This window comes from Thermobia domestica, chromosome 9 (assembly GCF_964235325.1).
Source record: "Thermobia domestica chromosome 9, izTheDome1.hap1.1, whole genome shotgun sequence".
Lineage (NCBI taxonomy): Eukaryota > Metazoa > Arthropoda > Insecta > Zygentoma > Lepismatidae > Thermobia > Thermobia domestica.
In genome coordinates, this window is record NC_137462.1 from 170,694,553 (window position 1) to 170,719,921 (window position 25,369).

At 34.4% G+C, this 25,369-nt stretch overlaps 1 protein-coding gene across 1 annotated transcript in view; it reads left to right on the top strand.

Annotated features, from left to right (window-relative positions):
• Positions 1–1,037: 1,037 nt before the first annotated feature.
• LOC145695203 (uncharacterized) overlaps positions 1,038–25,369 on the top strand; it is a 156,014-nt gene continuing 131,682 nt past the window's right edge. The window contains exon 1 of the mRNA XM_081772188.1: positions 1,038–1,603. Coding sequence (XP_081628314.1) covers positions 1,532–1,603 — 72 coding nt within the window. The 5' untranslated portion in view covers positions 1,038–1,531. The remainder of the gene's footprint in view (positions 1,604–25,369) is intronic.

Below are 25,369 nucleotides of genomic sequence, written 5' to 3' on the forward strand. Positions count from 1 at the left end.
CAACACCAATTGCTGACAACAAGTTGCTCATTTCGTACAATGTCAAGAGGACTCTACTTTTTCGAACAGAGGTCTATCATTTCATGTCTATCAGGATTTTCAAAAATTAGTTTTTTTAAAATTTTCTCATAACTTTACTTTTCTGACTCATGACCTTTTTAAAACTACAGATTCAATTGCAGGAGATCTTATACCATAATTCGTAACCACAAAAATAAATATGAATCATTTAACTTATCATTAAATGAACATCGACATTAGAGTTCTATATTCATTTCACACTTTACACGAGAAGTATCGTGACAATGGAAATTAATTCTCATATTTTTTCGCAGATATATCTACTGAAGATCAAAGCCAAATGTAGGTAATAAGTGGCTGACACGTTCTAGAAGCTTTCGTAGTAGCACTTATATAAAACAAGAATAAAGATATTGTGCATGATTGTGGAAGGAGGACTCAACATAGAGACATTTCTCGTGGGAAGATTAAAATTGATGTAGAACAAAGTAGTAGAACAATCGCTTCGCATGAAAGTCGTAGGTGTATTCTGCAGTTATATCAAGTGATTTCTTCTAAGCCAGCGATGAGAATTTCCGTTCGTAGACAAAGATTTATTTCCAGAATGCAGTCTGGTTCTTCTTCTGCTGTTGAAGAAGAAGAAGAAGAAGCATTATTATGACAGATATAGCAAATGAGTCCAGTTTTGTGGTAAAGCGGTATCATCAGAATCTTGTGGTTTTGGAAGACTACATTCAGTATGCGTTATGTGTGTGTTTGTGTGGGTCATTGCCTTAATTAGTTCAGCTGCTATTCACTTGCCGACCTTGGTTGCGCCCAACTACCCAAAAAAACACAACGAATGAACATCAAGTGCTCGCGCTTTCTTTTCAAAGTCAATCTTCAGTGTTCTTATTAGCTCGTTTCGGAAGTGAACTGAGGGGGCGTGGTACTCAAGAAAAACAATTGAAAGTGTTAAGGAACGTTTTGCTCCTTGAAGCGAGGAGCATTTTTCATTCTCCTTTACGTGCGTTTCTTCTATAGCTATATTTTTCTTTTGTGAAGAAAGTAACACAATGTTTTATCAAGTAGCCAGCCAGAGAGTTGTTTAGGACAGTCAGTATTTAGGCTGGATAACCTAGTTCGAGGCCTGTCTTTTTATATCCTTTTGAAAAAGATTTCTTAGCTTCTGGCAAAAGTGCTTTCCCTTTGAACGTGAAATTTGTGACACAACTTGAACAAAAATACAAAAGAAGTATCCGTCATAACCGAAAAAGTGACAGGCATAGTTTCTCGTTCATATTTTGAGCTTGCCCTGTGTAAAAGCCTTTATTATTCCTCTCACTAGCCACGATGACCAACCAAGAACTTTGGATGCCATTTAAATTCTTCCGGTAACAGGAAGTAGTACGTTCAGTGGGCAGTTCAGTTATCAACGCAGTTCTTTCCATTGTTCTGGCAGCTGGTGCCTTATGAATGTGATCGTGTGTTCGTTTTGATAAGCGTTATGTGCCTATAGCAACAATTGGAGATGCTGCATTCGCATGGAATGTTGCAATCTTACTTCCTCTTTCTGTTGCTGCTGTTGTCGGCCCTTGAAATTGTAAGTAACGTTACGTAACATTTGTACTTTTTTAAATGTAAGAATAGTTAGAAAAGTATGACATTCTCAATACCTTGAACTAATATAGCTAATATTGCAAATTCGCTGTATAACTTTCTAAATATTATTCTTACGATAAACAAATTAACCCTGCTCGGTTACCAAAGTAGAAAAAAAATATATGTCCTAGAGTTCTCCCTAAGGGATTTCAAATTATTTCTTAATATCACTCATAACACAGAATTTGCTTACTGAGAAACGTATATTCTTACTTAAATGTGTTTCCAAATTGAATCGATGATGTCATATCAACGCTTTTTTTTTCTATCTTAAACAGATTATTTTGATAGTAATAATTATATCAGTGTCACGGATGCTCATCTCTCCCCATGACATATCTCACTAAATTCTTAAAACATGCCATATGTTCCTTTCCTCAAAAAGAAACAACTTTTAAAGTGAGTCAATGATTCCGATCAGCAATAACCCTCGCTGTGGATGTAGATCAGACTAAAGACATACCGGTATTTTTTTTTTTATATAAATTACATTATTTTTTAAAAAAAGAAGTTATTAGCTTGTTAAAATGGCTCAACCAATTTTTCACATGCTCGCCGTAAGAGTTAAGACATGCATTTTGTGTTAAGTGAGCACTCAACCTTTCGTTGGAACGGATATACCGAAGTTATCACATTGTGATTAAAGAATTTCTGATTAAAGAGCAACTTAGACTATAACCAAAATTTATATATTATACTTCCTGGATAATCTTATCCGTGTATATATATCCAACGACTCCGGAATTACAGTATCAAAAAAGTAATTGGCAATCATTGCTTACTTATTGTCAATCATTTCTGCAGTTATCATCTTCATAGTTATGTTCTGAATTCTAGAATTATTCAATTGAGCATACTAGGATTAATGACATTACATATAATTCACATTAACTTGATTTAAAGACAAAATGATTTTAGTTCGCGATTTGTACAGTATTTGTAACTTCGATGCAACTCTTATCAGAAATTAAGGCATTAATTTACTATAATAATAATAATAATAATAATAATAATAATAATAATAATAATAATAATAATAATAATAATAATAATAATAAATAACATACTTTCTGAAAACTTTAGAATAGATATTTGTAATACGTCTATCAAAGAGTGAAATAATTAATCTATCAACGCACATTGTTCAGTTTTTGGAAATAGGTATTTTCAGTAAATTCAAGTCAAATTTTGTCAATATTTTTTCCAAAATTTGAACAAAACAATGTAAAGGAATGAATTGATTAAGTCCCGCGTTAGCAGATGTCGCCAAGTACTTTCGATCCTCCATCTACAACGGGTGCAGGGCCACTCGAATATGTGCCCACATTCGGATCAATCTTGATATTTGGGCTGCTGTCGCTGATGCGGCTCGATTTCGTATTGGAACCGAAATCGCACTTACCTTTTCCAACTAGGAAGCGACACTATGATAGTGGACCGGAACTGGTTTGCCGAATTGTTTCTTAAACTTCGGTTGGCTATTGTTCGCTTTGCGTTTGTCAATTGTTATTCATGTCTTCACACACATTAGAATATATATATATTATTTGTTGAATTAAAATTCGTTCCATAGGATATAACTATATTTAAGGATTAAATTTAGACTCTTCAGGTGGATTTTTTTTTTGTTTATAGTTTTTGTCACTAGTAGGGGGCATGTTGAAACGGATTTTGGTATTTAAAAAATCGTGTAAAAATCCACATCTGCATAAAAGGTAGATGGAATTTAAATTCGGGAAGTAATATAGAATACTTTTACTTATTATAGGAAATTTTTAGTTGTAAAATCCACAAATATGAGCTTTGAATAACGTTACAGATTTAGAATGGAAATAACCGAGTGGGTAAAGGCAGAGTGCTACTGATCATGGAGTCGGTGGTTTGAACCCATCTCGGGAAGTCTTTTTCTCTTAGCTTTATACATATTTCTCAGAGAGAGACCATTGACGAGTAGTCGCGGACTCAAAGCGACGGATCGTTTGACTGTATAAGTGCAAATTTCGTTGGAGATCTGCCAGTAGCAGTTGACAGCAGTCCGTCATTTCGTCGGTTGAGGTCCACCAGGTATCCTCCGCCGTCTTGCTAATGTGGTCGCGAGTCCCTGGTTCGATCCCAGGCATATGAGTTTGCTGTGAACACCATCATGTTTGTACATTTTCTCATTTCGTCTCACGTTCTCACTGCTTGAATTCTTTTATAATCATACATTTTAATTACGTAATACACTGTAAATACACGCTACAGTACCAATGAGTAAATTCAACATTTTTAGTTTGAAGTCAAAACTTCCAGAATCGGATGATCCAGATTTTATCCATTGCTTCTGGAGCTCGTTAATTCAAGGTCCGTAAAACGAAGGTATGATAATTAGGGATGCACGCGAGACGCGAGAAGTATCGTCTTGTCTCGTCTCGCAAATGCGAGACGAGACACGAGACGAAAGTGAAAATTTTATGCGAGACGAGACTCGGTTAAGTCTCGCGAGACTTTTCGCAGTCTCGCAACATTTATGAATTACATTTAATTGTATATTTAGTGATTTTACATTTATTGAGTTTTCTAAGTTGAGCGTTAATGCCTCCAGGAACGAAAAAGTGATTGGGGCAATAGACATTTTATGAGATTTATTATTATTTAAGGTTTATTTTCAGAATTAAAGCCTTCTTTAGCTTCTAAACATCATTAGAAAAGAAAAGCTTTGTAAATTGGAAATTTATTACAGCATCGATTTAGGACTTTATTTTGCGATACAAACACATACACGCGGGCGCGCACGAACACATGAACTTCTGTTTTTGGTCTAAAAAGCGAATAAGATTCCCTATTGCTGCGAAATGTGATATTTCTGTTGTATCTGTCTTTTTCACATTACTACTAGCGATTAATGTTGGGGGATGGCGGGGAAATCCCCTCTCGTCAAAGTTATTCACAAGTCCGTTGACACAAGTAATGTTATTCCTTGGTGGTTGGTGTAAAAAGGATAGGCGACAATAGATGGCAGCACTGTTCTCCTACACAAGTACCGTATTTTTATGTTTTCTCTGCTGCTTCCACAAATTTAATGCTAAAGAGTTTAAACTTTCTGAAAAGAAAGTTCAAACCTATTCTAAGAGAACAATCCGTGCCAATTTTGGATATTGTGATGTTAGAGCATTCCTCGGACTAGAAGCAGGCAAAGACAAGGTTGAAATCCGGTTAAATAAAGACGAAGAAATTTACATATAGATATAGTAAAAGGATCCGGGTTTGGTTCAATGAGTTCAGAAAAACATATACGGAAACGTTATATTCTTTATATCCTAATTACATTACCGACTATTTTTTCGGGGCAAAAATGTGCCCGCATGGCATACTGGAAAATATTGCTGGAGACCTCTAAGCTGGAAAACAATGTTGGATCCAGCAACAATTTATGCTGGTTTTGCTGTAAGTTATGCGATTAATTTGACGAAAATTAATGGTCCAGCAATCAAATTCCAGCACAACTTTTCTTTTAATTTGAAGCGGAGGGGACACAAGTTCGGATACCATGTTGAACTCTAGGTTCCGTCTCCTTAGGATGTTATAAACACTCATCCCATGGAAAGCAATGGCAAACCACCATGGATTCACCTTGCCAAGGGACTTTTTATGTCAAATACCTGCCTTCGGACAGAATATCACATCATTATTCATTAACAGCCATAGAATAACACATTGCAAAATTTTGACCCAGAATATATGCGAGACCATGGGAGAAAGTCTCGCGCGAGACGCGAGATGAGACTCAAAATTTCATGCGAGACGCGAGACGAGACTTCACATTTGCGAGAAGACGAGACGCGAGACGAGACGAGACCAACATTTGAGGCTGCGAGACGAGACGAGACTTTTCCATTTCTCATCTCGTCTCGTCTCGCGTGCATCCCTAATGAGAATATATATAATTCTGTTATTATCAGAGTTCCAACAAAATGTAAGAGGGAAAACCGTCTCCAAATATGATGTTTTCAATCTAAAGTGAAGGATTTTTTTAGATCGGACGAGCCGTTTGGGCTGTACACTCTGTATGAGCCGAAGGTTAAATGAAAATGCAACGTTACCGTTTACCTAGACCCATAATATAAATGAATGAAGTTACTGTCTTTTACGCCAGCCCCCATTTCAAATATGCCCCCGTTCACTTTATGTTGTGGGTCCAGATAAATAGCAATGTTGCATTTCCATTTAACATTGGGCGCAAAAAGAGTGTACAGCTTAAACGGCTTTTTCGATTTTAAAAATTCCTTCACTTTAGATTGAAAACATCATATTTGGAGACGGTATTCCCTCTTACATTTTGTTGCAACTCTTAATAACAATAGTTACCTTATGTCAGAGGACTTTTGAGACACCCTGTATATATAATATAGTCCTCCCCTTGACGCTCGATATACACTGGATAAAATGGGTTTCAATCCTACTTTACACTGGATAAAGCGGAAACTATGGTTTAACAACTCCCTTGATCATAAACTTATCCTGGATTCGCGGCTGTATATATATTACAAACAAACAAAATGTATATGCAGAAACTCAATTTTGTACAAAAGTTTGTATTGTTTTATTGTTATTGATACATAATAATTGAACTGAATGGTAAAGAATATTTCTTTTTTGAATTTCATTCTCTGGAATGCATAGAGAATACAAACTACTAAGTTTTCCTATTGTGGAAATATTCGTTCTTCATTGATTCTTTTAGGGAGAAAAAATTTATTATAAAGTACACATTGGATTTACACCATAGTTAATGAAACATTTCATAATTTATTTTCTTATTCCTGAAATTAATGTTTATTAATATTGGTTTGTTACTTATATTTGTGTTTTAATAACAATTATATTTTTATGTGGAAGAAGGGGGGAGGAAACAATTTGACAAAGTCGAAACTCAAACTTGGATTGCTCATAACTGCTCGAAGGCCTGCAGAACAAAATACTTTACATGCCTACTAAGCTCGTCAAGGTCTACTACCGTACGAAGTTTGGCCAAGACAGGACGAGTTTCATGGATCAGATACAATATATGATAGCTATACTATAAAAAAGAAAACTTAAATTTGAAAGACGGAACCAAAATTTGAGAGGAAAACTATCTATGCTATAACCAAGGGCGCTGATTTCTCTGTAACTTTGAAGGGACCCATTCAGGTGTGTGTTTCGTTGCAGACAAGGGTCTAAGAAGGCATATATGAGGATTTTAAGATAAATTGAATTCAAATTAGGCCAAATATTGAATATTCATTAGAAGTACGTATAACAATAAAAATACATGTTCATAAAAATATATAGGGATTATATGAGCATTGGGGGGCTCGCGTCCGCCCCTCCCCAGGATCGACGCCCTTGGCTATAACACATTAGCAGATGGTTGAATGGAGAAAATTGATAAAATTACACAATGCGATTCGAATAATGAGATGTCTGGAAAGGAAATATATATTACATATTGCATCAACATATATATTTGATGTTGATGCAATATATAATATATTTGCTTTGAGGCTTCACAATCATCTCTTCTGATATAGTTGATATTAGTAAAGTATTAGTAAAGAATAAAGCGAGAACCTCTACAATTTAAAAAAAAATCCGTGATAACTTTCGTAAAACTTATTAGGTATGATACAATATTATGCATGATTTTTGAGGCTTTTTCATAATCCTCAGTGCTTGGGTTATAGTAATAAGTCAAGCAGAAAGGGTAAATTTAGTCTCTTAATGTGAGAAGAGATGCTCCTTTTTTATTTTTATTTTTTTAAAAAAGAAATACATGATCCACATTATCATTCGTAAAAAAATATTAGATTTTGATGCTGTATGGTACATAACTTTTGTAGTTTCGCGGTCTATCCAGTACTTGGGTCTAAAATTGTGGAGAATCACAGAGTGAACTTATCTTCCTCCTTAGTCCGGTTTTGAAAAGTATGTTTCATAGTAACTTGCGTAAAAATATTCGGTTTTGACATAACATGAACCTTTCAAATAATCCCGATTGCTTGGGGGTTTGAAGTCAGTAAATTATGAGGACTCACTTAACCCTTCCTTCTATGTTTCTAAGAATTCCATTTCATCTCTACTGGAGTTAATAATAAAGGAGTGAATTCTCTCCGATTGCAAATAAAATATTATCAAATAAATTATATTAGAACAGCGGTTTAATATTTTACGCTAAATTAACTTAGATATATTATTATTGTTTACGATAGAATTGTGATGATGAAAATTAAGTTTGTATAATCATCAATACGGTAATGTTTAATTTAGTCTCTTGTCGTTTGGAACTCTCAAAACATTTCGAATCGTTTTCACCAAACTTTGGAATAATTTATTTCGTTTATTTTACATTTTTCGCCCTAAGCGGACGGAACTTACAGTTTAACATGGGTTTCGAACCATTTGGCTCCATCGTGTATCGAACACTAAACCAGATGCACCGACTGTGGCATGGAAACTAGTTACAAAATAGGATTTTCTTGCAAAATGTAGGAACCATTTTGTATAAAATACTTAAGAGACAGAGAAGTGTTTTACACAACATCCAAAAGAAGTTGTGATAACTTCTCACATTTCATTTCAAAATTTTCATAAACATCAGATGAGCATGCTATTTCACAGAGAAACATAACAGTTAGTTGAAATTCAAACTCAATTTACCTGCAGACTCGAGGTAGATGCAGTAGATTATTATCCATTGCCCAATGATTCGTGCGGGTAGTGATTTCCAGTTTCTATATCTATTTTTACTAATGCTCATAATACAGTGCCTATGAGGGTTATTTTATCAAAAATTGAAAGGGTGTAGCTCTGAATCTCATACATCTAAAACATTACAGTCTTTGTAATGATCTCAGCTGACACAAAGTGATGTGTGTTTAAGTGATTTAATTTCGGGACTTGTTCTCTTGTAACTTGTTGCATAGTGCACATACAATATAAGGCGCAATATATTTAAATACTTGAGAAGTTACACCACATCCACACAGGCCCGTATCCAGGGGGGTCTAGGGGGGCCGGGACCCCCTAAATTTTTGTTGGCCCCCTAAAAGTTTTACAGTAGGCTTGCAAAAGAACTATAATATGGTGATGAACTATCATATGGTTGAATCGGGCCTCCCCTAACTTCTGCCCCCCCCCCTTTAAGTTTTTGGGCTGGCTACGAGCCTGCATCCACATGATGATCATTCGAACCTAAAATTCCAGACCGGTTCCTCCCCTTATGAGAGATGTTTTATTAATACAGAGAATGAAGACCAAAACAATTATTTTGTGGTTCTCTTTATGTTTTTACACACAGACCAGCATTTAATTGATCAAACTTTGTTACAAAATAGTGTTTTCACTTCATAGTTAAGACAGACATAAGACAGGCATTTCAAAGAACGACTCAGGTAACATCGCTTTACTCTTTTGTTCTATAGCATTCAGTAGTGACTCACTGAGTAAGTGTGTTTGCTACTACAACTAAAAAAAAAACATGCTTTAATATTTTTTTTTTCAAAAAAGGAAAACAGAACAACAGCTCTGGTTGAGAATAAAAACAGAACAACAACTAAAAGTAGATATCTGGTCACCTTCGGCTCTTACGATTTGACTGACCCTCAAAAAAGTGATATTATTGATCGTGCTGCTAATGGTGAGAAGTTATCTCATATTGCTAGATATTTTGATTGTGATCCTAGAATTGTGAGCAAGCGGCTGGAAGTCACGCGAAGGAGAGAGTAGAAGACTGCAAGCAACATCAGTGGCTCAAGATCCAGTTCTGGTTCAAGAAGTAGGGAACCATTTTTTGCGTCATTGATCTGTCTGCAAAGACAAGCCATAAGACGTCTACGTCAGTTCAAATATACTATGAAAATCCAAATATTTTTACAATGGCTATCGTAAGACATATTTTCCGAGCTGCAGGGATGATGTTGATTTCATTTTTCTACCCTTGACTGATTTTATATCCAAACGTTGGAGGACGACCGGAAAGCCCCAGATACACGTATCCTATTTTCCACAAAAACCGTATACAAATGTTGTCATGGAATATTTTTTGATTGGTAAAGTAAATCCATTACTTATTTTTTTTTACTGCCTTTAACTATATCTTGAGGGGGAATCATGGAAAACCGCAAAGGAAATATACTCTATGGTGCTACAATATATATATATATATATATATATATATATATATATATATATATATATATATATATATATATATATATGTGTGTGTGTGTGTGTGTGTGTGTATTTCATTGGGGACTCATTCTTAAATTCTTGACAGATTTGGACTCCATGCAGTGGGGTGATTCGTAAGCCTAAAAGAAAGTATACATTGTGTTGCATAAAAATCGAGTCATTGTTGTAAAATTATTAAATAAAATTATTTTCTTAATAGCCTATCATATTATTTCAATAATGAAACTTCAAAGTTTTGGAAACTTACATCTTTTGTCAACTTATAATTGATCGGTTTCAACCGAAACCATTGCGGATGATTGGATATTCCCCCCAAAATGTATGCACTACATTTTATCGAATTCAAATCATGTTTACATAGTTCCCACTAGAAATTTATTTTCTATACGTGAAAAGTTGCAACATGGGGAGGATTTTTTATTCTTTTTACTTCCTTATTTTTGATAGATTCTTGCAACATCAAATAATAAGGTTGTTTTCAAAGATTGGAGGAAGACATATGCCAAGTTTCATTAAAATCGAATGTTTTACTAGAGTTATGGTGAACAGAGACGGATAGCCAGAAGCACAAATGCTGGTTAAGTCAATTGGTAGTTTTGTTTCAATTACATGTATATTTAGTTTCGGAAGTAAGCTTATATCTATATTTTAATAATGGAAAAGACTAGAACACCCTTACTTTTGATCTAAAATCATACTTGTAGCCTTATACGTGTATTATTATCTTAGAAAAAAATAAGCAAAATCTAATGGAATGAAACCATATCTAAAACTCTACTTCATTAAATAGCTGCTTTTTCAATGAATAGGAAATAAAAGTGTACTTGATGAAGATTCGAACATGGATGAACTTATTGCTACACTGTAAAAAATTAGGTGTTGAAACAACACAAAATGATTACCACTTTAGCGTGTTACTTGTGTGTTAATTCAGCATCAAGCACATTGCCTTCCGAGCATTTCAGAAATAACTCGTTACTACCTGGGAGAATTTGCATTGGTATTTATAGTTTAATATGGGCAAAGCTTTGCGAAATATATTTGGCACTTATGCCAAATAACGAATAATGTTCTATGTTTTCTGTAAACGGTGACAGTAATATTGTTGTAAACCTGTAAATCGTCTGACAAAAGTTACATAGGCAACAGTTCTACCATATTCTATTCATACGTGTTAAGATACAAGAATAACAGATAAACAAAACAGATATCTGTGTAACTGTTGTCAGATGATTCACAGGTTTACAACAATATTATTGTGACCGATTACAGAAAACATAGAATGTTATTAGTTACTTGCCATAAAAGCGAAATATATTTCGTAAAGCTTTGCTCATACCAAACAATAGAAAACAATGCAAATACTCACAGTCAGTAACGAGGTATTTCTGATATGCTCTGAAGTCAATGTGCTTTGTGTTAAATTGACACACAAGTAACACGCTAAAGTGGTAGTCATTTTGTGTTGCTTCAACATCTCATTTTTTGCTGTGTAGGTAAGAATATTACCCACTGCTCCATACATCCACGTGTTGCATTGCAGCTATAAATTCTTAAACATGGAAGTTATTTTTATGCTCTTGTTGTGTGGAAGTTACTCTGTATCAGTTCTGTTTTTCCTGTCCCCGTTTATTTACCACTTATGTACATCTAATCTGTATACTATGTGTAGCTGGCATTGGAAACATCGAATCTATGCATGCAATATCCCAAATTTCAAAATAGAAGAGTCATATTCTCTATGAGTCACTTTATTAATGTTATTCATTTCTTTCGGAGTTGTCTCATACAAGTAACATCTCTGAGATGACTGGGAAAACAAGGCACTGCAAATCTTTCCGTCCACCATTGTTAAGTGCAGCTCACGTTCAATCAACATCAATTTTATCATTCATAACTACCTCTGTTGGCTCCAAACCCATTTCTTCTGAGCGAATAATTGTTAACTCTTTCCTAATTATATTGTGCCAGTGCATATATTATTAATCATATTATTAATTTTTACTCAATATTTATTTATTGTTCTAATTTCACTAAGCGTAAATTTAGCCATTTATTTCAGGCGCTCATCCTATCCAAACAATTTTCTTACCAGTTGTGTCCAGCCACCCTTCACAATGTTTAAAAAAAAAAAAAAAAAAAGGTTCACACCCCAACTCCCCTCTCGTTTTCCTAACTTTCTGTCCTTTTACACTTTCTTGTCCTTCATCCACTAACCACCCGATAATGTTTCAAGTCACCACCAACGAAGTTTCCTGTTTGTTTCTCTCTTCTGTCCAGTTTAAAAATGTTAAATAGTTTTTCCAACCAATAAAAAACAAGGGTGGGCTTGCATTTAAAAATTTGTAAATGTTTCTAAAAAAAAACCAAAAAGTGTGAACGGAAAACAAAAAGAAAGGGGACGCCAAAACAATCAGTGCAAAAAAAAAAAAAGGAATGCGTCCATTCTCATTATTTTAAAAACAATTTTTAGTTTAATTAATAAAACAAAAAGTGTAGTGTATAAGTATTCTCAGTAACAATGATTAAAAAAACAATGCTAAAGCAATTAGTAATATAAACGTGTTATCAACAGGACCCGCATACAAACTTCAACATTGTAAATGCAAATAATAAACTGTGCTAAATGTAAATAATTTGTGCATTAAATAAACCATTTAATAAAAACATTTAAAACTCATCAAAAAACCATGCGGAGAGGGCCGGTAAAATCAAACATACATAAACTATAATAAATCTTTCATTATAAAACGGCCAAAAACTATTAAGGGAATTAAGGGAAGACTATTAAGTGACAACTACCAAAAAAATAAAATAATAACAGTTGGACTGTTCCATTAATAAAATTTATGTTAAAAAAAATAATAACATTTGCAAATCTTATCTATGTACGAGCTCACGTTTATTCCTATTAACATATAAAATTTTAGCCGGAAAATTTTCTTATTTGTAATGTTTTTTTTACATATGATTTTTTTTTATAAAGTGGCTAACATGAAATTTTTCAAATTTCATTTTTACCTTTATTTTGCCCAGTCACATTAAATGGCGCCCAGCGTGGGGCTCGAATTTTACACAATTTTATTCATCCTGAGACTTCTAAATTATCCTTTAAAATTTTATTCATTTGAATTTACTGTCTTTGGCCAAATCTTTTCATATGAAGACTAATTTTCGTTTTAGTATATTTCTTAAGAGAAAATGTAACTATGTTCGAAAGGGGCAGACCATTCTAATTTTATCCTTTATTTTAGAAAGGGGCAGAACAGAATTGAAAATTAACAGTGCATGATGCATAGTTGTCTATTCATTTAAGTTTTTTTGTGCATGCCATTTTATCGTTAGAATTTAGTTGAAATATATGTATTTCCTGTTTATTTTGAATCTTCGGTTTATGTTGTTGTTGTCATATGTTTTGTGCATTTAGATTCATTTTTGTTGCTTGGGAAATAATAGTATCTATTTTCAATTGTGCTGCTTTATGCCTGTAGTAACGCGGTTACAAGTAAGACTTTTGAAAATAATAGAAATGGAAAGGCAATTGTCCCTCCACCCGCTAACCGCGGAGGTCAAAACAGGACTAGCGGAAGGGTCTTCGCCAGCCCTTATTGAAAACGAAACTCAATCACAAAACCAACCAGCATTAGTCGTACAACCCAATGAAAATCTCCTTCGGGGAATAGAAAAATTATTGAACTCGAAATTAGCCCGTTTTGAGGCGAGGTGCTCTGAAATTAAAGCAAAACTTTCACGCGAAATGCAGGACCAAAACACTAAAATCAACCAAACAATCATGAGCGAAATCGGTAGATTAGATAAAAAGATCAATTCATTACAGTCAAACTTAGAAAATAAAATATTCCAGTCAGAAATAAATATGTGCAAAAGGTTAGAAGCTAGGTCAAAAGAACTAGAGGGACTAGTAGATTTACAATCAAACAGATTGTCGGAACAAGAGGATGCGATACTTACTATAAATAGGGACATGAAAGAAATAAAAGACAAAATACAAACAAATAGTGTTACACTGGAAACCGTACAAATTCAAGTGATAAATCTAGAAGAGCGCACTCAAAATTTCATTACGACACGCCAATTCCATAAATTCCGCGAAGACAGTGCTCATAATGCAAATAAAACAGAGCAGCTTGAAAGACGTCTCGTAAATAATATTGACCACCTCACAAAAAAATTACAAAACTTACGCGAGCATATGACTTCATCAATAAAAAATTTAGAAACGCGAGTAAGAAAATTATCACAGGAACACAATACTTTAAACACTAATAATGTGGCTAAAAATATCCCTGATAATGACGTCATACCTGAGTATGACAGTCGATTGCATCGGCATAAAGCTTACAAATATCAGGACACGGAAACAACAAGCAACGTCCAAAAAGCGTTAATAGATAGCCGCATTATCCAAGCACCTGTATTTACATCAAAAGAAAATGAGTTAGAAATTCACTCATATATGCGTTCCTTAAAAAATTACCTTTCACTAATGCAAGTCCCCAGTAATTTACACATAAAAGTAATCAGATCAACTCTGCGCGGGAAAGCATTATTATTTTTCAAGATGATGGAGTCGGAAATTAAAACACTTGAGGATTTCAAGAGAATATTTTTGAATGAATATCTTTCTGACGAGAGGCTGAGCGACATAAAACTGCAAGTGTACACTGCAAAACATGACCCACGTAAATCATCATTTTATGATCATGCTATGCACATAGCGCATTTAAATTCATTGCTTCGCCCTCCATTACCACAGCATGAGTTAGTAAAGGTCATTAGCAAGCAATACAATGTTCCCATACAAAGGACATTAGCTGCAGCTAGCCTAAAAACTTTATCGGAGTTATTAGAACTCGTTAGAAACTTGGGGCAAATTAAAAAAAACCAACAAGAGAGGGGCACAGCCCGTCCACCCCGCCGAGATGAACGCCGGGAACCACGCCAACAACATTACGCTAACGCAACATCAAAATCTCAACACGGCAATAATTCTAACAGAAGACAACAAAATCCACCAAACAATCATAACTATCCGCAAAACGATCACAACGCTCCTAGATTTCAAAGGAATGACAATAGTGAAATAAGCGAAAACCGAAATATAAATACTGCAACTGGAGCGAATGTTTCATATCAGGGAAACGCGCAACGACCACCGCCTCTTCATTAGAGGGGACGGTGAGGGAAAATTTACAGAAAGAAAAGGCTAGTTCTTCTTCCAATCTTCCCCTATACAGCAGGTCAGTGGTAAACAATCAAAGCGGCAAAGCCCCCGAGGGTGGTCAGAAGAACTCTTCCTGTAAGCAAAATAACCAGCAAGTTTTCACAAAAGGGATTTCTACCCCCAAAAAGCAGGTCAATAAAATAAAAAAAAAAGCAAGCTTGTCCGTAAAAAACAGCCTAAATAATTGTTCTTTAAAACAAAATACACTTTATCCCATTAAAACTAAAATAAACAAAAGTCATAATCTCGAGGTCCGAAAAAATTTAACGTCGATGTTTGATAACGTAATTTGTGAGAATGAAACACTGTTACGACCACCAGTAAAAATTTTACCTGAAATAGAGGTACAAATATGTGGGCAAGGTGTCAAAATGCTGTTGGATACAGGTTGTACGTCGTCTCTCGTGTCGAAAAAATATTTCAATGAAATGTTGGGAGCGGGCATAAATATTGACGTCATCCCTGTGACTAATACAATTATTAAGACGGCAACTAGGGATAAAGGCGTGAAAGTGAAAGAACAAATATTGTTAAAACTATGTTTTCAGAAAACAAGCATTGTCCATCCGTTTCTTGTAGTAGCAGGTCTGTCTTTTCCCATTATTGCAGGAGTTAATTTGTTTTACAAATATAAAGGACACTTCGATTTCTTGCGAAAATTATTTTCATTTAAAATAAACAACATTGTGCATGAAATCCCTTTTTGTGGACAAAAGAATATTTGTAATGTTGAATTCGTAAATTTCATCCAAGCAAATACGCTATTTAGTGACATTTCAACCACCCACACAGTGAAATGTAACCAAGTTACCCAACAGGAAGTAAGGAATAAAAAAACAGGGACATATTCGAATTCTAATATTCGTAAATTTATGTCCAATCAATCACACCTCAGTAACGAGCAAAAGGGAGAGCTATTAGACATATTACTTAAATACAAAAAAGTCTTTAATGATCAGCCAGGGCGTGTAAAGGGATTTCAGTACGAAATCCAAGTCAAAGATTTGCAACCCTTCCAAGCCAAAAATAATTGCATACCATATGAATTGCGAAACGCAGTAAAAAAAAAATTCAAGTATTAAAAAATTTAAAAATAATTAAACAAGGGTTTTCTAAATATATTTCTCCCCTTGTCGTAGTAAGAAAAAGAGGAACAAAAAAAGTACAAATTTATACAAATCTTCGTAAAGTAAACTTAGCAATAACTAAAGATGGCGATCATAATGAAAACATGTATGACGTAATCCTTAAACATCAAACGTCAAAATACTTTTGCAACCTAGATATTTCTAAATGTTTCCTAAGCATAGCACTCTCCAAAAATAGTCAAAAATATATGGCCTTCTCGTACAAGGGGCGCACATACGTGCACACTACTTGCCCGTATGGTATGGTAAATTCTAGTAGTGCGTGCAAAAGGTGTCTAAACCAAATTATGGGCCCAGACTCGGAGGGAGTATCCTGGTATGTAAATGATGTCCTAATCAGCGGACAGACATGGAAATCAATGTTAAAGCAACTGAAAAACATTTTAATAAAATTGGAAAAAGCAAACTTTCACATAAAATTAAAAAAATGCAGTTTCAAACAGAAAAAAATAAAATTTCTCAAATTTGTATTAAATGAAAAGGAAACTAAGCTAAATGTTAAAAAAATTGCCCCAATGCAAAATTTAACACCACCTCGTACAAAACGTCAGTTAAAAAAATATCTCAGTTTCGTCGGTTTCTATCGTTCATATATCAAAAACCTAGCTACTCTAGAAGCTCCCTTAACAAAATTACTACGTAAAAACGTTCGTTGGAAATGGAATAACAAACAGCAAACTGCATTCGAGGAAATTAAAAGATGTCTTTTAAATAAAGTAATATTGTACTTTCCTTTGCCAAATAAGACGTTTTACGTAGCAACCGATTCATGTGGCTACGGAATCGGCAGCGAGTTATTTCAAATAAACAAAAAAAAAAACCACCGAGTTATTGCATATGCATCACGTACTTTGTCTCCTACAGAACGTTCGTACAGTACAAGTGAACTTGAACTTCTTAGCGTTCTGTACGCATGTCGGAAATTTCAACCATTTTTAGAGGCGCGACATTTCATTGTACTTACAAACCACAAAATCTTGAAACACCTTTGGCGCTGTGCATTTCGCAACAGACGAATTAAAAGGTATTTTCTTAAGTTGCAGAGCTTGTCTTTTACTGTAAAATATGTCCCCGAATCATCAAATATAGTACCAGATTTTCTCAGTAGATTCCCATTGAACCATAAAACAAATCAAGCTATTTGTCAAGATGACTCAGAAACGACTAAAATTATCGCTGCTGTGTCATTGAACATAAACGATCGCATTCTGTGTGATGCGAATTCTTTTATTAATAAACAACGCAAAGATCCAAAACTAAAAAAAATATTTATTGCATTAAAAAAGCCGCAGTCAAACGTAACTAAAAAAAAACAACAAATCATACAAAAATACAAAATTGCAGGTGGTCTACTCTTTAAAAAAACAAATCCAGTTAATAATAGTTGGCAAGTGTGTGTTCCCAAAACGCTAGTGGTAAAACTCACACTTTATTTTCATACGCTAAGGAGACACGTTTCCAATAAAAAAATTTTCACCGAAATGTCCCGCACATTCGCATGGAACGGCATGTATCAAAACATACGAAAAATTATAGCTTCGTGCGTGACGTGTCAACGGGCAAAACCCCCAAACAGAAAATTTGCCGCTCCACCTATGAGCATAATTCCAAATAAAAAAAAAATTATAGCATTAAATCTCCTAGGGCCTTTGCCCCGGGCACAATGTGCATTTAAATATGCGCTCATCATGGTAAATGTATTTTCTAAATTCCTTGTAACATATCCGTTAAAAAGAGCTACAACAAACAGCGTTTTAAATAAAATTCTGCACTATTATGTCCCACAGGTACAAAGGTTCAAAATAGTACTAACAAATAACGCGACGATTTTCACATCGCCCCGATTTGCCAACACGCTAAAAAAACATGAGATAAAAGCAGTAAAAACGTCCATCTATCATCCGGAGTCAAATCCTTCGGAAAAACAAATAGGTAATCTAATAAAAATGCTTCAAAGTTACATTCATGACCACCATGTTGGTTGGCCAAATGCACTGTCATTTGTAACCCAGTGTTTAAATATGTCTATTGGGCCACATGAATTTTCCCCGTATAAAATTCATTATGAAAGGCCCATAACAACAAAATTACATAATTTGCTAAAAATACAACCAAAAAATAAAATGCCACACAATGCTAAATTAGTTCTCGTTAAAAAAAAACTAAAAAAAAAAGCAAACAAAAAAAAAATTAAAAAAAAAAGCAAAATCCATTAAATTTTCTATAAAAAAAAAAGGTGCTCATTCGCAATCATCCAAAGAGCTCTGCTGCTAATAAGAAAATCGCAAAATTCTTTTTTCTTTTCAAGGGTCCATTTCAAATAAGCAAAAAGGTGTGTAACAATTGCTACCATGTAGAAACACTAAAGGGTATTCACTATGCAGCAATAAATGTTAAAAACCTAAAACATTATATAAAACCAATCACTGATTAAAAAAAAAAAAAAAAGCAAAAAAAAAAAAAAACACTAATTTAAGTGCTACTATATCAATATAATTAGCGGCAAAGTGCCTTCCCATTTTGTTTATATTTCTGCAATATATTAGATTAGCAATATGTATACAAACATAAAGTAGCATAATCGTATTTACTAACACATTAATCATTATGTGTATTTAATAATACTATTATTATTTTAAACCTTATCTTCGTATAGTAAAAAAGTAAATAGTGCATTGTATTAAGTATCACAAAAAGTAAATTTAATATTAAGGTAAAGTAGTTAATTTAATTTTACTAAATATAATCCTTTATGCCATGCATCATTTACATTAGTTAAAGTTAAAATAGCTTATCTTGTATTTAATAATACAGTAATAATTGTATTGTAAAATAATGGTATTTTAATTTCTATTTGGTAGTTTATCATAAATGTTTTACTAACCATAAAATTATCTACATTCACTAAAATTGTCTTTATTTAAATATATAAGTCTTTATTTATATGTAATCAATATTAATTAATATTTAGTATAAAATGCCCTAATTAATTCATCTTATTTCATAATTTCGTGAATTCTCTTCGTCACCAATATGACTTCATCCAATTCAAAAGGGGCAATGTGCCAGTGCACATATTATCAATCATATTATTAATCTTTACTCAATATTTATTTATTGTTCTAATTTCACTAAGCTTGCCCAATCACAATATCCACAATTTCTTTCACAAACTTCAATTTTACGGGACGACAGTAGCAAAGTGATGAAGGTCTAGGATTCTGCCAAACAACTAGGCATGAAGGTCTAGGATTTTTTTCCGTTGCCAATGGCAACAAGCTTGAGTGGCACAAGAGAAATGCTAAACAAAGATCCGTCGCTCGCTAATTCACCCACCATGAATTTTTGTTTATACCGGCTTTGATCGGAACTACCATTCCAACCCCACTTAGTTAATAGATTGTGTCGTTGATGTGGCAAACTCGTCAAAATACCTTGTTGAACTTTACACAAACGTTTAACTGTATGACCAAGTAGATCTTGTAGAGGTACTGCTGCGAATATATCTGAAACGGTAATGTTAGCTGGATAGCAGTTCTCTTTACTTTGACTCAGTAAATAATATGGTAGATACAAGTTACTTTTGTACGCCTTTGCATTGCCTCGTAATTCCTTATACTGGTTAGAGGTCAGTTGTAAATCTATCATCAGGTGGCATACCAGACTTACCTTGCACGAACAATGGTCGTGCTTTTTTTAGCTTCGTTGCGCGTTCTGGAGGCAAATGACATCTTTCCCACTATGCTGGCAGCGTCCTTTTTTCCTGAATCACGTAAATTCTTCTCGGTTGCAGCCACTATTTCTTTATGTGATCTCTCTTCCACAAGAGTTTTAATTTTCCTTCTCGTAGATCTTGCACTTGATTCTGCAAAACGCTTCTGTAGACGTCCACGACTGTTGCTGCTGAGTGTATCACCTGCACCCTGTTGCAATGAACATGACGCTATTTTATGTACTGCTAAATCGAGACTGGCATCCCCATTTAACCGTAGATCATTGCATTTAAAAAAAAATCCTCCTACTTCTACCATATTTTGTTAATCTGAATCTAATTTTCGCACGCAGAATGCTTATACTGTTCTTCAATAGTTTCTGCATATCTTCAGGGTATTCGTGCAAATTAAATTGTTCTTTTACGTACTGCCAAATGCCTTCATTACGTGCACTTTCGTCACAGTTGTTCCACAACTCGAAAATAACTCTACGCGTTAACGCACATATTGTCAATAAAACAATATTATTGTCACTTTGTTTGCACCTATTTGCAGCAAACAATTTTTGTCCCTTTAACAATACTATGAAAAATATATTTACAGTTTCGTTGCGGAAGACAGAAGTAATAGCTTTTAAAATCTATATAATAAATTCTAACTGGTGAAACAAAACGAATTTTTTTTACACCACCCTTACACCCTCCCTGTGTTAGGCGATATCACCTTCTGGCAAAACAGGTCGATATCCCCCAAAGGGGAGTGTACAATTTTTTACGTTATTACTATCATCGGTGCCATAAGCATAAAATATAGCTCAATAAATAATATTTTGGTGAGTAGCTGGCACGAAATTCAACAATATAAATATTAGCTTCAATAGCTTCAAACTAAATATTAGCTTCGATTTTATATTTTAATTTCTCTACTCATCCAATTGTATGAAGTATTGGGCTCAAAGAACTGATTGAGAATCCATGTTAGAACTGAAATCTGATACCAAAACAATATAAAAACTGACTCACTATAATCAATAAAATAAAGGTGATTAGGTAACTCCAAACGCGCAGTAGGAAACCTATCCGTGATAATTATCCTAAGTGTTGCTACTCCAGGTCATCAGTAGTTTAACATTCAGCGTGAAGGTGTTTCGGTAGTAAACTAAAGATTTGTTCAAAATCGCATATTTCCTATTTTCCGACGAAATACCACATAGGCTTATATCCAAATAAAGATCTCTAGTTAGTACAATTGCATCGCTAGACCATTCAGAACAATAAAGCAGCATATGAGAAACTCTCCAGAGAATGCACATCACTTGTCGCATTACTCTATTACTTCTGTTTTAGAATCTTTTGGTATTGTCACCACTGAATCTACAAAAGCCAAGTTCTCTGGAATTAGTGAATTCTCACTCATGGCAGACGACTGCACAGATATAAATGGAAGAGAAATTCTGAGTATTTGTATGCGTTACATAGAGGTTTGCAAAGTGAAAGAGACCTTAGTTTGTACTGTTTCAGTTTAATCTACTAACGCAGAATGCATCAAAGAGACAGTTATTCAAGAATTACCTGTATATAAAGTAGGGCTTAGTACAGCAAAACTGATTGCTGTGGCTTTTGATGGTGGTTCAAATTTCAGGGGTGAAAAATCCGAAGTTCAGGCACGTCTCAAAGAAGATTTGCCTAGATTGATTTTCGTTCATTGCAGAAGCCATCTTTTGCAACTGGCTTTGATAAAAGCGTGTGGAACTTCAAAAGGAATCAAAAGGTTTTAAATGTAGTGAATAAACTGTACACAGCATTTCATGGGAGTCACAAGCGGCTTAGTTCTGCAGAAAGTTGAATCTTCAATAGACGCTACTTCTCACAAATTGGTGCAACCTGCTTCCACTAGGTAGCTTTCACATGAAGATATATATATATTTTTTTTTGTGGTAATTAAACATTATGCTGCAATATGCATTGCGTTAGCGCATATCTATGTTGATGCAGAAGACATATCATCAGATGCTGGTGCCTATTGCTGGAACTAAGAAAGACATCGATAACTTTCACACTAGAACTCTTAAATACATTTTTGCATCAATTCGCAAAACTAAGGAAAAGTCTGCAAATGTCAAATGGAAATGATATGGTTACAGCGCAGAAGGTGTCATTGCACATTTGGAAGATATCGCTTTTAAAAAGATTTCAGGGCGTGCTGAAAGTGTTGTAAGAAGGCAAAATCTGAGGGTGTGAGAATGGAAGAAAACTTGAAACCCCAAGAAGTCAAGGCTCTTCTCTCCAATTACAAATCAAAAATTATCAGCAACATGAAGGAAAGGTTTGTTGGTCCTCTCAAACAACTGTCTCACTTCTCTGGTGTGCTCAAAAACACCTCCGACTCACCTGACTTAACTGACGTGGGTGATTTATTAACATTTGTAATGTTAATAAATCTGAACTCAAACTACAGTATAACATTTACAAAAGAGTTCCTGCAGGTCCTAACATCAACATCCACCAAAAACTCCTGGATCTTGCCTATGAAGAAGAAAGAAGAATTATGTTCCCAACTCTGTCCTAAGTAGCAAGTTTTCTTCTACGACTTTCTGAGGGCACAGCAGAAGTAGAGCGTTCATTTTCTACAATGAACAGAGTGTTATATTCAGAACGATGCCGATGTTGTGAACATGTAAACGATTTAATGAAAATATATATAGAAGGCCCCTATATTCCTAATATTCGCTCCGGTTCTGAAGAAAAAGAACAAAGGCTAAATGAACTGATAGGTAAAGCTTGCAACATCTTGTCAAAGCAACCTCATAGAAATGTGTAGATAACTACTATGGATAAAGGTACGTGAAGAATGATTGAACGTGCTGCAACTTTGGTAGAACAAAAGATATGTATGAGGGCAATATATTGAATCGTAAAGTTCCAAAACAACTCTTGTCCATTTACATCAAATCCCAGAAAACCGAGAAAAATTGTAGGATCGATGCGTTTTATATAGCTGGAAATATTTGAGGATGTTCAAGTTTTTCTGAAGTATTCCCAGTTCTACAAAACATGCAGATCCGACCTTTATATATATATATATATATATATATATATATATATATATATATATATATATATATATATATATATATATATATATATAGTTTTCTGGGATTTGCGGTAAATGGACAACAGTCGTTTTGGAACTGAACGACTCAATGTCTGTGTGTGGTGAGAGCGAGAATAACAAAATATGTTCATACAATAGCAAGTAAAAGTAAAAGGAAAGTATTTTTCTCCTATTTATAACTAAAGCAAATAATGCAATCTTTTACCGAGGTTATGCTAAATTTGTAATGTGTATGTAGTATTAAGAAAAGGTACGCTTACAAACTGACCTGTCTTACAAAAAAACATATCAGTACAATCCACACCCCCTCCCCAATTCATTACACCCTTCCTGAAGAAAGTTTCTGGCAAATACCCTGTTCGCACGAAGGTATTTTTGATGTGAATTTCTCCGTCTGCCTCAGTTATATTCTTACTTCTGTAGAAGGCTAAAAACTTTGAATGTTTGTGATATCGTAATGCCCTTTGTTATTGTGAATAATACTGTAAATGTAGTATCGTAAGTTTTCGTATAACATGTAGATTTGAAATACATAATAATTTCCAATAGTGGCATTTTGTAAAGAAACTTCTTTATGTTAAGATGACAACATTCTTGGTCTGGTGCTATTGTTTATGTAGAGAAGGGGGTTCTAAAATTATCAGAAATAGAGTATCTCATCAGTCTCTTAAGTTGAATGTTTGAGTATAAACTCCTCGTTAAAAATCAGAAGATACTACTGTGAACTTTACTTTCAGTTTCTGTAAAACTTTGGATTTCTTAAGTAATGTACACAATGTATTTAGTGCTTGTGGTAGGTTTATTTCCACTCCAGCAGAAAATTAATTTCCAGATAATTCGAGAAGTGTCGTGTTCTTTTTTTTCTATTTATTCTTTTGTAATTGTCTGTTCTTTAAATCTATGAATCATAGGAATGCAAAGTAAATATTTGTTACGTAATTAAAAATCTGTTCGTTTTAACAATTTCAATACAATGTATTAATTATTCCTTGTCTTCTTGTAAAACGAAGCACAAATATATACTTACATAAGGAAACAATATGCATTATAAAAATGGCCTTGCGTGGAGAATAATTTTGTCATTACCATTTTCGCAAACTTGAATTGCTAGTAAGACAATATGTTTGATTTACAGCTGAACAAATTAACTCGAGCAGAAAATATTAACCTTTGCAAAATTGCTTCCACTTCCTTCTACATTTATTTGTTTGCGTGTATATAGAGAGACACGTTTGAAAATAATGGAAACGCTTCACTGAAACGTAATTTTCTGATTAATATAATGTTGAACCACCGTTAGCTTGTAGTACAACTTGCATTCATCGCTAAACTGAGACATGCACTCGTGAAAGTTTCCAGAAGAATTATGGACCATTTGTAATGTAGTTTAGTACTCAATTGAGTCAGCGATGAAGCAGGAGAAACTAGTCGGAGTCACTAGCCTAAGACCGGCCATAGATGCTCAGTGATAATCTAGTCAGGAGATTGAACGGGCCAGGAGTAAATGTTAGAGTTTTATTGGAATTTTCCTCAAACCACTTCTGAACGTTCCGGTCCCGAATAAGATTGTGTCGTTGTTACAGGACAACATTTGTACCATAGATCGCACCTGACTACTCAAAAACTTTCACATGATCACTAGAAGTAATGCGTACTATATTATTTTGTGCTTTCGCTACACGTGAAGTCAGCCTGTTATAAACAAAGGGAAATGTGACTCATCAGCATATATTCTTCTCTTTCAATCATCGGCAGTGACTCAGACCATATTCTTCTCTTTCAATGTCGGCGGTCTATGTTTTATGTTTATGGCACCGCTTTTCTTGGTCTACCGAGTTGGTGGCCATGATAACATATTTTGAAATCGCAATGAAACAGCTGATATTGAGACTACGCAACTCTCTTACTGTGACTGTAGAAACAGGTCACTCCAGATGCTGTTTCACTTCTTTAGCTGTTTGTATCGCATTCACTTTACGGTTCTTTGTGTCAATTCTCTTTGCTCCTCGACTTTGTGACAGTTCTTTAACTCTATAGTTCTTTGTGGCAGTTCTCTTAGCTCTATGATTCATTTGACAGTTCTCTTAGCTCTACGGTCCTTTGTGACAATTCTATTACCTCTATAGGTCTTTGTGTCAATTCTTTTAGTTCTATGGCTCTTTGTGGCAGTTCTCTTAACCCTACAATTCCTTGTGACAATTTTCAGCAATTTTCGCCGATCTCTTTTACCTAGACTTGCTCTCCATAACTATTTTCTTTGATGATCTCTTGCCAGG